This window comes from Procambarus clarkii, chromosome 54 (assembly GCF_040958095.1).
Source record: "Procambarus clarkii isolate CNS0578487 chromosome 54, FALCON_Pclarkii_2.0, whole genome shotgun sequence".
Taxonomy (NCBI): Eukaryota; Metazoa; Arthropoda; class Malacostraca; order Decapoda; family Cambaridae; genus Procambarus; species Procambarus clarkii.
Window position 1 is genome coordinate 8,989,204 of NC_091203.1, and position 14,199 is coordinate 9,003,402.

Consider the following 14,199-nt stretch of genomic DNA (forward strand, 5'->3'; position numbering starts at 1 on the left):
GGTAGTGAACACCTCGCCAGGGGTAGTGAACACTACGCCAAGGGTAGTGAACACCAAATGAAGGGTAGTGAACACCATGCCAAGGGTAGTGAACACCACGCCAAGGTTAGTAAATACCAAGCCAAGGTTAGTGAACACCACGCAATGGGTAATGAACCCCACGCCAAGGGTAGTGAACACCACGTCAAGGGTAGTGAACACCATGCCAAGGGTAGTGAACACTACGCCAAGGGTAGTGAACACCACGCCAAGGGTAATGAACACCATGCCAAGGGTAGCAAACAACACGCCAAGGGTAGTGAACACAACGCCTAGGTTAGTGATCACCACGCTAAGGGTAGTGAACACCATACTAAGGGTAGTGAACACCACGCCAAGAGTAGTGAACACCACCTCAAGGGTAGTGAACACCACGCCATGGGTAGTGAACACCATGCCAAGGGTAGTGAACACCACGCCAAGGGTAGTGAAAATCACGCCAAGGGTAGTGAATACCACGCTAGAAGTAGTGAACACCACGTCATGGGTATTGAACACCAAGCCAAGGGAAGTGAACACCACGCCAAGAGTAGTGAATATTACGCCAAGGGTAGTGAACACTGCGCTAAAGGTAGTGAGCACCACACCAAGGATAATGAAAACCATGTCAAGGGTAGTGAACACCACGCCAAGTTCGGTGAACACCACGCCACGTTCAGTGAATACCACGTCAAGGGTTGTGAACACCACGCCAAGGGTAGTGAACATGACGCTATGGGTAGTGAACACCATGCCATGGGAAGTGAACACCACGCCAAGGGTAGTGAACACCACGTCAAGGTTAGTGAAAACCATGCTAAGAGTAGTGAACACCATGCCAAGGGAAGTGAACACTATGCCAAAGGTAGTGAACACTATGCCAAGGGCAGTGAACACCACGCCAAGGTTAGTAAACACCAAGCCAAGGGTAGTGAACACCATGCAAAGGGAAGTGAACATCATGCCAAGGGTAGTGAACACCACTCCAAGGGTAATGATCCCCACGCCAAGCTTAGTGAACACCACGTCAAGGGTAGTGAACACCATGCAAAGGGTAGTGAACACCACGCCAAGGGTAGTTAACACAACGCAAAGGGTAGTGATCACCACGCTAAGGGTAGTGAACACCACGCTAAGGGTAGTGAGTACCACACTAAGGGTAGTGAACACCACGTTAGGGGTAGTGAACACCACGCCAAGGGTAGTGAACACCACACGAAGGGTAGTGAACACCATGCTAAGGGTAGTGAACACATTGGCAATGGTAGTGAACACCTCGCTAAGGGTAGTGAACACCACGCCAAGGGAAGTGAACACCACATCAAGGGTAGTGAACACCACGCCAGGGGTCGTGAACACCACCCCAAGGGTAGTGAACACCATGCCAAGGGTAGTGAACACCTTGCCAATGGTAGTGAACACCACGCTAAGGGTAGTGAAGACCACGCCAAAGGTAGTGAACACCACGCTAAGGGTAGTGAACACCATGCCACGAGTAGTGAACACCATGCCAATGGTAGTGAACACCAAGCCATTGGTAGTGAACACCAAGCCAAGGGTGGTGAACACCACGCCAAGGTTAGTGAATTTAATGCCATGGGTAGTGAACACCACGCCAAGGGTAAAGAACATGACGTCAAGGGTAGTGAACACCACGTTAAGGGTAGTGAACACCACGCCAAGGGTAGTGAACACCATGCCAATGGTAGTTAACACCATGCGAATGGTAGTGAACACCAAGCCAAGGGTGATGAACACCAAGCCAGGGGTAGTGAACACCACGCAAAAGGTAGTGAAGACCACGCCAAGGGTAGTGAACATCACTCCAAAGGTAGTGAACATCAAGCTAATGGTATTGAACACCAAGCCAAAGGTAGTGAACACCACGCCAAGGGAAATGAACATAACGCCAAGGGTAGTGAACACCACGCCAAGGGTAGTGAACGTGACGCCATGAGTAGTGAACAATATTCCATGGGCAGTGAACACCACGCCAAGAGTAGTGAACACCACGTAAATGTTAGTGAAAACCATGCAAAGGGTAGTGAACACTATGCCAAAGGTAGTGAACACTATGCCAAGGGTAGTGAACACCTCGCGGGGGGTAGTGAACACCTCGCGGGGGGTAGTGAACACAACGCTAAGGGTAGTGAACATCATGCCAAGGGTAGAGAACATCATGCGATGGTAGTGAACACTAAGCCAAAGGTAGTGAACACCACGTCAAGGGTGGTGAACACCACGCCACGGGTAGTGAAGACCACGCCTAGGGTAGTGAAGACCACGCCAAAAGTAGTGAAGACCACGCCAAGGGTAGTGAACATCACCCCAAGGGTAGTGAATATCAAGCCAATTGTATTGATCACCAAGCTAAAGGTAGTGAATATCAAGCCAATTGTATTCATCGCCAAGCAAAAGGTAGTGAATACCACCCCAAGGGTAGTGAACATAACGCCAAGGATAGTGAACACCACGCCAAGGGTAGAGAACACCACGTTATGAGTAGTGAACACCATACCGGTCGGACGGTATGGTGTTCCAGGGGGAGCCGGTCGGCCGATCGGACAGCACGCTGGACTTGTGATCCTGTGGTCCTGGGTTCGATCCCAGGCGCCAGCGAGAAACAATGGGCAGAGTATCTTTCACCCTATGCCCCTGTTACCTAGCAGTAAAATAGGTACCTGGGTGTTAGTCAGCTGTCACGGCCTGTTTCCTGGGGGTGGAGGCCTGGTCGAGGACCGGGCCGCGGGGACACTAAAAAGCCCCAAAATCATCTCAAGATAACCTCAAGATACCATTGGTAGTGAACACCACGCCAAGGGTAGTGTACACCACGTCAAGGTTAGTTAAAAGAATGCTAAGGGTAGTGAACACCATGCCAAGGGATATTAACCCTATGCCAAGGGTAGTGAACACCATGCCAAGGGTTGTGAACACCTCGCCAGGGGTAGTGATCACCACGCCAAGGGTAGTGAACACCAAATGAAGGGTAGTGAACACCATGCCAAGGGTATTGAACACCACGCCAAGGTTAGTAAATACCAAGCCAAGGGTAGTGAACACCATGCAAAGGGAAGTGAACACCGTGCCAAGGGTAGTGAACACCATGCCAAGGGTAATGAACCCCACGCCAAGGGTAGTAAACACCACGTCAAGGGTAGTGAACACCATGCCAAGGGTAGTGAACACCACGCCAAGGGTAGTGAACACCACGCCAAGGGTAATGAACACCATGCCAAGGGTAGCAAACAACACGCCAAGGGTAGTGAACACAACGCCTAGGTTAGTGATCACAACGCTAAGGGTAGTGAACACCACGCCATGGGTAGTGAACACCACACTAAGGGTAGTGAACACCACGCCAAGAGTAGTGAACACCACGTCAAGGTTAGTGAACACCACGCCATGGGTAGTGAACACCATGCCAAGGGTAGTGAACACCACGCCAAGGGTAGTAAAAACCACGCCAAGGGTAGTGAATACCACGCTAAGAGTAGTGAACACTACGTTATGGGTAGTGAACACAAAGCCAAGGGAAGTGAACACCACGCCAGGAGTAGTGAACATTACGCCAAGGGTAGTGAACACTACGCTAAAGGTAGTGAGCACCACACCAAGGATAATGAAAACCATGTCAAGGGTAGTGAACACCACGCCAAGTTCGGTGAACACCACGCCACGTTCAGTGAATACCACGTCAAGGGTTGTGAACACCACGCCAAGGGTAGTGAACATGACGCCATGGGTAGTGAACACCATGCCATGGGTAGTGAACACCACGCCAAGGGTAGTGAACACCACGTCAAGGTTATTGAAAACCATGCTAAGGGTAGTGAACACAATGCCAAGGGAAGTGAACACTATGCCAAAGGTAGTGAACAATATGCCAAGGGTAGCGAACACCTCGCCGGGAATAGTGAACACCTCGCCAAGGGTAGTGAACACCATGCCAAGGGTAGAGAACACCATGCGATGGTAGTGAACACCAAAGCAAAGGTAGTGAACACCACGGCAAGGGTGGTGAACACAACTCCAGGGGTAGTGAACACCACGCCTAGGGTAGTGAAGACCACGCCAAGGGTAGTGAACATCACGCCAAAGGTAGTGAATATAACGCCAAGGATAGTGAACACCACGCCAAGGGTAGTGAACACCACGCTATGAGTAGTGAATACCACGCCAAGGGTAGTGAACATAACGCCAAGGATAGTGAACACCACGCCAAGGGTAGTGAACACCACGCTATGAGTAGTGAACACCATACCATTGGTAGTGAACACCACGCTAAGGGTAGTGTACACCACGTCAAGGTTAGTGAAAACAATGCTAAGGGTAGTGAACACCATGCCAAGGGATGTGAACACTAAGCCAAGGGTAGTGAACACCATGCCAAGGGTAGTGAACACCTCGCCAGGGGTAGTGATCACCACGCCAAGGGTAGTGAACACCAAATGAAGGGTAGTGAACACCATGCCAAGGGTAGGGAACACCACGCCCAGGTTAGTTAATACCAAGCCAAGGGTAGTGAACACCATGCAAAGGGAAGTGAACACCATGCCAAGGGTAGTGAACACCACGCCAAGGGTAATGAACCCCACGCCAAGCGTAGTGAACACCACGTCAAGGGTAGTGAACACCATGCCAAGGGTAGTGAACACCACGTCAAGGGTAGTGAACACCATGCCAAGGGTAGTGAACACCACGCCAAGGGCAGTGAACACCATGCCAAGGGTAATGAACACCATGCCAAGGGTAGCAAACAACACGCCAAGGGTAGTAAACACAACGCCTAGGTTAGTGATCACCACACTAAGGGTAGTGAACAACCACGCCAAGGGTAGTGAACATCACACTAAGGGTAGTGAACACCATGCCAAAAGTAGTGAACACCACGTCAAGGGTAGTGAACACCACGTTATGGGTAGTGAACACCATGCCAAGGGTAGTGAACACCACGCCAAGGGTAGTAAAAACCACGCCAAGGGTAGTGAATACCACGCTAAGAGTAGTGAACACCACGTCATAGGTAGTGAACACCAAGCCAAGGGAAGTGAACACCACGCCAGGAGTAGTGAACATTACGCCAAGGGTAGTGAACACTACGATAAAGGTAGTGAGCACAACATCAAGGATAATGAAAACCATGTCAAGGGTAGTGAACACCACGCCAAGTTCGGTTAACACCACGCTACGTTCAGTGAATACTACGTCAAGGGTTGTGAACACCACGCCAAGGGTAGTGAACATGACGCTATGGGTAGTGAACACCATGCCATGGGTAGTTAAAACCATGCTAAGGGTAGTGAACAGCATGCCAAGGGAAGTGAACACTATGCCAAAGGTAGTGAACACTATGCCAAGGGTAGTGAACACTCCGCCGGGGGTAGTGAACACCACGCCAAGTGTAGTGAACACCAAATGAAGGGTAGTGAACACCATGCCAAGAGAAATGAACACCACGCCAAGGTTAGTAAATAAAAAGCCAAGGGTAGTGAACACCATGCAAAGGGAAGTGAACATCATGCCAAGGGTAGTGAACACCACACCAAGGGAAATCATCCCCACGCCAAGGGTAGTGAACACAACGTCAAGGGTAGTGAACACCATGCAAAGGGTAGTGAACACCACGCCAAGGGAAGTTTACACAACGCCAAGGGTGTGATCACCACGCTAAGGGTAGTGAACACCACGCTAAGGGTAGTGAGCACCACACTAAGGGTAGTGAACACCACGTTAGGGGTAGTGAAAACCACGCCAAGGGTAGTGAACACCACACGTAGGGTAGTGAACACCACTGCTAGGAGTAGTGAACACCACGTCATGGGTAGTGAACACCACGTCATGGGTAGTGAACACCACAAAAAGGGAAGTGAACACCACGCCAAGGGTAATGAACACCATGCCAAGGGTAGCGAACAACACGCCAAGCGTAGTGAACACAACGCCTACGTTAGTGATCACCACGCTAAGGGTAGTGAGCACCACACTAAGGGTAGTGAACACCACGCCAAGAGTCGTGAACACCACGCCACGGGTAGTGAACACCACGCCATGGGTAGTGAACACCATGCCAAGGGTAGTGCACACCACGCCAAAAGTAGCGAAAACCACACCAAGGGTAGTGAACACCACGCTAAGAGTAGGTAACACCACGTCATGGGTAGTGAACACCACGCCAAGGGAACTAAACACCACGCAAAGAGTAGTGAACACTACGCCAAAGGTAGTGAGCACCACACCAAGGGTAGTGAAAACCATGTCAAGGGTAGTGAACACCACGCGAAGTTCAGTGAACACCACGCCACGTTCAGTGAATACCACGTTAAGGGGAGTGAACACCACGCCAAGGGTAGTGAACACTACGCAATAGGTAGTGAACACCATGCTAAGGGTAAGGAACACTACGCCAAGTGTAGTGAACAACATGCCAAGGGTAGTGAACACCACGCCATGTTTAGTGAACACCACGCAAAGGGTACTGAACACCACGCGAAGAGTACTGAACACCACATGAAGGGTAGTGAACACCACGTCAAGGGTAGTGAACACCATGCCAGGGGTAGTGAACACCACGCCTAAGGTAATGAACACCACACCAAGGGTAGTGAACACCACGTCAAGGGTAGTGAACACCACACCAAGGATAGTGAACACCACACAAAGGGTAGTGAACACCACGCTAAGGGTAGTGAACACCACTTCAAGGTTAGTTAAAACCATGCTAAGGGTAGTGAACACCATGCCAAGGGAAGTGGACACTATGCCAATGGTAGTGAACACCATGCCAATGGAAGTGAACACCACGCGAAGGGTAGTGAACACCACGCTAAGAATAGTGAACACCACGTCATAGGTAGTTAACACCACACCAAGGGAAGTGAACACCATGCCAAGAGTTGTGAACATTACGCCAAGGGTAGAGAACTCCACGCGAAGGGTAGTGAGCACCACACCAAGGGAAGTGAAAACCATGTCAAGGGTAGTGAACACCACGCCAAATTCAGTGAACACCACGCCACGTTCAGTGAATACCATGCGAAAGGTAGTGAACACCACGCCAAGGGCAGTAAACACCACGCCCAGGGTAGTGAACACCACGTCAAGGGTAGTGAACACCTTGCTAGGGGTCGTGAACACCATGCCAAGGGTAGTGAACACATTGGCAATGGTTGTGAACATCATGCCAAGGGTAGTGAACACCGCGCTAAGGGTAGTGAACACCACGTCAAGGGTAGTGAACACCATGCCAAAGGTAGTGAATACCATGCGAATGGTAATGAACACCACGCAAAGGGTAGTGAAGACCACGCCAAGGATAGTGAACATCACGCCAAAGGTAGTAAACATCAAGCCAATGGTAGTGAACACCAAGTTAAAGGTAATGAACACCACGCCAAGGGTAGTGAACTTAACGCCAAGGGTAGTGAACACCACGCCAAGAGTAGTGAACACCACGCTATGGGTAGTGAACACCATGTCATGGGTAGTGAACACCACGCCAAGGGTAGTGAACACCACGCTAAGGGTGGTGAACACCACGCAAAGGTTAATGAACTCCACGCCAAGGGTAGTGAACACCACGCCAAGGGTAGTGAACACGTCGTCAAGGGTAGTGAACACCACGTTAAGGGTAGTGAACACCACGCCAAGTGTAGTGAACATCACGCAGAGGGTAGTGAACACAACGCCAAGGGTAGCGAACACCACGCCAAGGGGAGTGAACACCACACAAAGGGTAGTGAACACCACGTCTAGGGTAGTGAATACCATGTCAGGGGTAGTGAACACCACGTCAAGGGTAGTGAACAACACGCCAAGGGGAGTGAACACTACGCAATGGGTAGTGAACCCCATGCTAAGGGTAGGGAACACCTTGCCAAGGGTAGTGAACAACATGCCAATGGTAGTGAACACCACGCTTGGGGTAGTGAACACCACGCCAAGGGTAGCGAACAAAACACGAAGGGTAGTGAACACCACGCTAAGAGTAGTGAACACCACACAATGGGAAGTGAACACCACTTCAAGAGTAGTGAACATTACGCCAAGGGTAATGAACACCACGCCAAGGGTAGTGAATATCAAGCCAATATTATTGAACACCAAGCCAAAGGTAGTGAACACCATGCAAAGGGTAGTGAACACCACGCCATGGGTAGTGAACACCATGCCATGGCTAGTGAACACCACGCCACGTTCAGTGAATACCAAGCCAAGGGTAGTGAACACCACGCCAAGGGTAGTGAACAACACGCTCAGGGTAGTAAACACCACGTCAAGATTAGTGAACACCACGTCAGGGGTCGTGAACACCACCCGAAGGGTAGTGAACACCATGCCAAGGGTATTGAACACCACGCCAAGGGTAGTGAAGACCACGTCAAGGGTAGTGAAGACCACGCCAAGGGTAGTGAACACCACGCTAAGGATAGTGAACTCCATCCCAAGGGTAGTGAACGCCAAGCCAAGGGAAGTGAACACCAAGCTAAGGGTAGTGAACACCACGCCAAGGGTAGTCAATATGCCGCCAAGGGTAGTGAACACAACGCTAAGGGTAGTGAACACCACGCCAAGGGGAGTGAGCACCACACAAAGGGTAGTGAACACCACGTCAAGGGTAGTGAGCAACATGTCAGGTGTAGTGAACACCACGTCAAGGGTAGTGAACACCACGCCATGGGTAATGAACACTACGCCATGGGTAGTGAACACTATGCTAAGGGAAGGGAACACCACGCCAAGGGTAGTGAACACTACGCCATTATTAGTGAACACCACGCTAAGGATAGTGAACACCACGCGAAGGGTACTGAACCCCACACCACAGGTAGTGAACACCACGTCAAGGGAAGTGAACACCATGCCAAGGGTAGTGAACAACACGCCAAGGAAAGTGAACACCATGCAAAGGGAAATGAACACCATGCTAAGCGTAGTGAACACCACGCAAAGGGTAATGAACCCAACGCCAAGGGTAGTGAACACCACGTCAAGGGTAGTGAACACCACGTCAAGGGTAGTGAACACCACGTCAAAGGTAATGAACACCATGCAAAGGGTAGTGAACACCACGTCAAGGGTAGTGAACACCACGCCAATGGTAGTGAACACAACGCTAAGAGTAGTGATCACCACGCTAAGGGTAGTGAACATAACGCCAAGGGTAGTGAACACCACACTAAGGGTAGTGAACACCATGTTAGGGGTAGTGAACACCACGCGAAGGGTAGTGAACATTACACGAAGTGTAGTGAACACCACGCTAGGAGTTGTGAACACCACACAAAGGGAAGTGAACACCACGCCAAGAGTAGTGAACATAACATAATGGGTAGTGAACATTACGCAAAGGGTAGTGAGCGCCACACCAAGGGAAGTGAAAACCATATCAAGGGTAGTGAACACCACGCCAAGTTCAGTGAACACCACGCCACGTTCAGTGAATACCACGCCAAGGATAGTGAGCACCACGCCAAGGGTAGTGAACACCACGCCCAGGGTAGTAAACACCACGTCAAGAGTAGTGAACACCACGCCAGGGGTCGTGAACACCACCCCAAGGGTAGTGAACACCATGCCAATGGTAGTGAACACCTTGCCAATGGTAGTGAACACCATGCCAACAGTAGTGAAGACCACGCCAAGGGTAGTGAACACCACGCCAAGGGTAGTGAACATCAAGCTAAGATTAGTGAACACCATGCCAAGGGTAGTGAACACCATGCTAATGGTAGTGAACACCAAGCCAAGGGTAGTGAACACCAAGCCAAGGGTAGTGAACACCAAGCTAAGGGTAGTCAACATGACGCCAAGGGTAGTGAACACCACGCCAAGGGTAGTGAACAACAGACCATTGGTAGTGAACACCATGCGAATAGTGGTGAACACCAAGCCAAAGGTAGTGAACACCACGCCAAGAGTGGTGAACACCGCGCCTGGCGTAGTGAACACCACGCCAAAGGTAGTGAAGACCACGCCAAGGGTAATGAATATCACGACAATGGTACTGAATATCAAGCCAATTGTATTGAACACCAATTCAAAGGTAGTGAACACCACGTCAAGGGTAGTGAACATAACGCCAAGGATAGTGAACACCACGCCAAGGGTAGTGAACACCACGTAATGGGTAGTGAACACCATACTATTGGTAGTGAACACCATACTATTGGTAGTGAACACCACGCCAAGGGTAGTGAACACCACGTCAAGGTTAGTGAAAACCGTGCTAAGGGTAGTGAACACCAAGCCAAGGGATGTGAACATTATGCCAAGGGTAGTGAACACCATACTATTGGTTATGATCACCACGCCAAGGGTAGTGAACACAACGCCAAGGGTAGTGATAACCACGCTAAGGGTAGTTAACACCACGCCAAGGGTAGTGAACACCACACTAAGGGTAGTGAACACCACGTTAGGGGTAGTGAACACCACGCCAAGGGTAGTGAACAATACACGAAGGGTAGTGAACACAACGCTAAGAATATTGAACACCACACAAAGGGAAGTGAACACCACGCTAAGAGTAGTGAACATTATGTAAAGGGTAGTGAACACCTCGCAAAGGGTAGTGAGCGCCACACCAAGGGAAGTGAAAACCATGTCAAGGTTAGTGAACACCACGCAAAGTTCAGTGAACACCACGCCACGTTCAGTGAATACCACGCCAAGGGTAGTGAACACCAAGCCAAGGGTAGTGAACACCACGTCCAGGGTAGTAAACATCACGTCAAGAGTAGTGAACACCACGCCAGGGGTCGTGAACACCACCCCAAGGGTAGTGAACACCATGCAAAGGGTAGTGAACACCTTGCCAATGTAAGTGAACACCATGCCAAGGGTAGTGAAGACCACGCCAAGGGTAGTGAACACCACGCCAAGGGTAGCGAACACCACGCTAAGGGTAGTGAACACCATGCCAATGGTAGTGAACACCAAGCCAAGGGTAGTGAACACCAAGAGAAGGGTAGTGAACACCACGCCAAGGGTAGTGAACACCAGGCCATTGGTAGTGAACACAATGCCATGGGAAGTGAACATCACGCGAAGGGTAGTGAACATGACGTCAAGGGTAGTGAACACCACGTTAAGCATAGTTAACACCACGCCAGGGGTAGTGAACACCACGCCTAGGGTAGTGAACACCACGCCAAGGGTAGTGAAGACCACGCCAGGGGTAGTGAACACCACGCCAAGGGTAGTGAACACCACGCTATGAGTAGTGAACACCATACCGTTGGTAGTGAACACCACGCCAAGGGTAGTGTACACCACGTTAAGGTTAGTGAAAACAATGCTAAGGGTAGTGAACACCATGCCAAGGGATGTGAACACTATGCCAAGAGTAGTGAACACCATGCCATGGGTAGTGAACACCTCGCAAGAGGTAGTGAACACCACGCCAAGGGTAGTGAACACTAAATGAATGGTAGTGAACACCATGCCAAGAGTACTGAACTCCATGCAAAGGGAAGTGAACACCATGCCAAGGGTAGTGAACACCACGCTAAAAGTAATGAACCCCACGCCAAGGGTACTGAACACCACGTCAAGGGTAGTGAACACCATGCCAAGGGTAGTGAACACCACGCTATGAGTAATGAACACCATACCATTGGCAGTGAACACCACGCCAAGGGTATTGTACACCACGTCAAGGTTAGTGAAAACAATGCTAAGGGTAGTGAACACCATGCCAAGGGATGTGAACACTATGCCAAGAGTAGTGAACACTATGCCAAGGGTAGTGAACACCTCGCCAGATGTAGTGAACACCATGCAAAGGAAAGTGAACACCATGCGAAGGGTAGTGAACACCACGCCAAGGGTAATGAACCCCACGCCAAGGGTAGTGAACACCACGTCAAGGGTAGTGAACACCATGCCAAGGGTAGTGAACACCACGCTAAGGGTAGTGAACAGCACGCCAAGGGTAATGAACACCATGCCAAGGGTAGCAAACAACACGCCAAGGGTAGTGAACACAAAGCCTAGGTTAGTGATCAACACGCTAAGGGTAGTGAACACTACGCCAAGGGTAGTGAACACCACACTAAGGGTAGTGAACACCACGCCAAGAGTAGTGAACACCACGTCAAGGGTAGTGAACACCACGCTATGGGTAGTGAACACAATGCCAAGGGTAGTGAACATTACGCCAAGGGGTAATGAACACAACGCCTAGGTTAGTGATCACCACGCCAAGGGTAGTGAAAACCAAGCCAAGGGTAGTGAATACCACGCTAAGAGTAGTGAACACCACGTCATGGGTAGTGGACACCACGTCATGGGTAGTGAACACCACGTCATGGGTAGTGAACACCATGCCAAGGGAAGTTAACACCACGCCAAGAGTAGTGAACATTACGCCAAGGGTAGTGAACACTACGCTAAAGGTAGTCAGCACCACACCAAGTATAATGAAAATCATGTCAAGGGTAGTGAACACCACGCCAAGTTCAGTGAACACCACGCCACGTTCAGTGAATTCCAAGTCAAGGGTATTGAACACCACGCCAAGGGTAGTGAACACTACGCGATGGGTAGTCAACACCAAGCTAAGGGTAGGGAACACTACGCCAAGGGTAGTTAACAACATGCCAAAGGTAGTGAACACTACGCCATGGGTAGTGAACACCACGCTAAGGGTACTGAACACCACGCGAAGGGTACTGAACACCACGCGAAGGGTACTGAACACCACATAAAGGGTAGTGAACACCACGACAAGGGGAGTGAGCACCATGCCAAGGGTAGTGAACACCACGCCAAGGGTAATGAACACCACACTAAGGGTAGTGAACACCACGTCAAGGGTAGTGAACACCACACTAAGGGTAGTGAACACCACACAAAGGAGAGTGAACACCACGCTAAGGGTAGTGAACACCACATCAAGGTTAGTGAAAACCATGCTAAGGGTAGTGAACACCATGCCAAGGGAAGTGAACACTATGCCAAGGGTAGTGAACACCATGCAAAGGGAAATGAACACCATGCCATGGGTAGTGAACACAACGCCAAGGGTAATGAACCACACGCTAAGGGTAGTGAACACCACGTCAAGGGTAGTGAACACCATGCAAAATGTAGTGAACACCACGCCAAGGGTAGTGAACACCACACGAAGGGTAGTGAAGACTACGCTAAGAGTAGTGAACACCACGTCATGGATAGTGAACACCACACCAAGGGAAGTGAACACCACGCCAAAAGTAGTGAACATTACCCAAGCGTAGTGAACACCACGCCAAGGGTAGTGAGCAAGGGTAGTGAAATCAATGTGAAGGAGAGTGAACACCACGCCAAGTTCAGTGAACACCACGCCACGTTCAGTGAACACCACGCCACGTTCAGTGAATACCACGAAAAGGGTAGTGAACACCACGCCAAGGGTAGTGAACACCACATCAAGGGTAGTGAACACCACGCCAAGGTTAGTGAACACCACGCTAAGGGTAGTGAACACCACGCCAAGGGTAATGAACACCATGCCAAGGGTAACAAACAACACGCCAAGGGTAGTGAACATAACGCCATGGATAGTGAACACCACGACAAGGGTAGTGAACACCACGCTATGAGTAGTGAACACCATACCATTAGTAGTGAACACCACGCCAAGGGTAGTGTACACAACGTCAAGGTTAGTGAAAACAATGCTAAGAGTAGTGAACACTATGCCAAGGGATGTGAACACTATGCCAAGAGTAGTGAACACCATGCCAAGGGTAGTGAACACCTCGCCAGAGGTAGTGAACACCACGCCAAGGGTAGTGAACACTAAATGAAGGGTAGTGAACACCATGTCAAGGGTACTGAACACCATGCAAAGGGAAGTGAACACCATGCCAAGAGTAGTGAACACCACGCCAAGGGTAATGAATCCCACGCCAATGGTAGTGAACACCACGCCATGGGTAGTGAACACTAAATGAAGGGTAGTGAACACCACGCCAAGGGTAATGAACACCATGCCAAGGGTAGCAAACAACACGCCAAGGGTAGTGAACACAACGCCTAGGTTAGTGATCAACACGCTAAGGGTAGTGAACACTACGCCAAGGGTAGTGAACACCACACTAAGGGTAGTGAACACCACGCCAAGAGTAGTGAACACCACGTCAAGGGTAGTGAACACCACGCTATGGGTAGTGAACACCATGCTAAGGGTAGTGA

At 50.3% G+C, this 14,199-nt stretch overlaps 1 protein-coding gene across 1 annotated transcript in view; it reads left to right on the forward strand.

Annotated features, from left to right (window-relative positions):
* Positions 1-11,442: 11,442 nt before the first annotated feature.
* Positions 11,443-14,199, forward strand: part of LOC138352664 (filaggrin-2-like) — a 52,550-nt gene continuing 49,793 nt past the window's right edge. The window contains exon 1 of the mRNA XM_069305236.1: positions 11,443-11,679. Coding sequence (XP_069161337.1) covers positions 11,443-11,679 — 237 coding nt within the window. The remainder of the gene's footprint in view (positions 11,680-14,199) is intronic.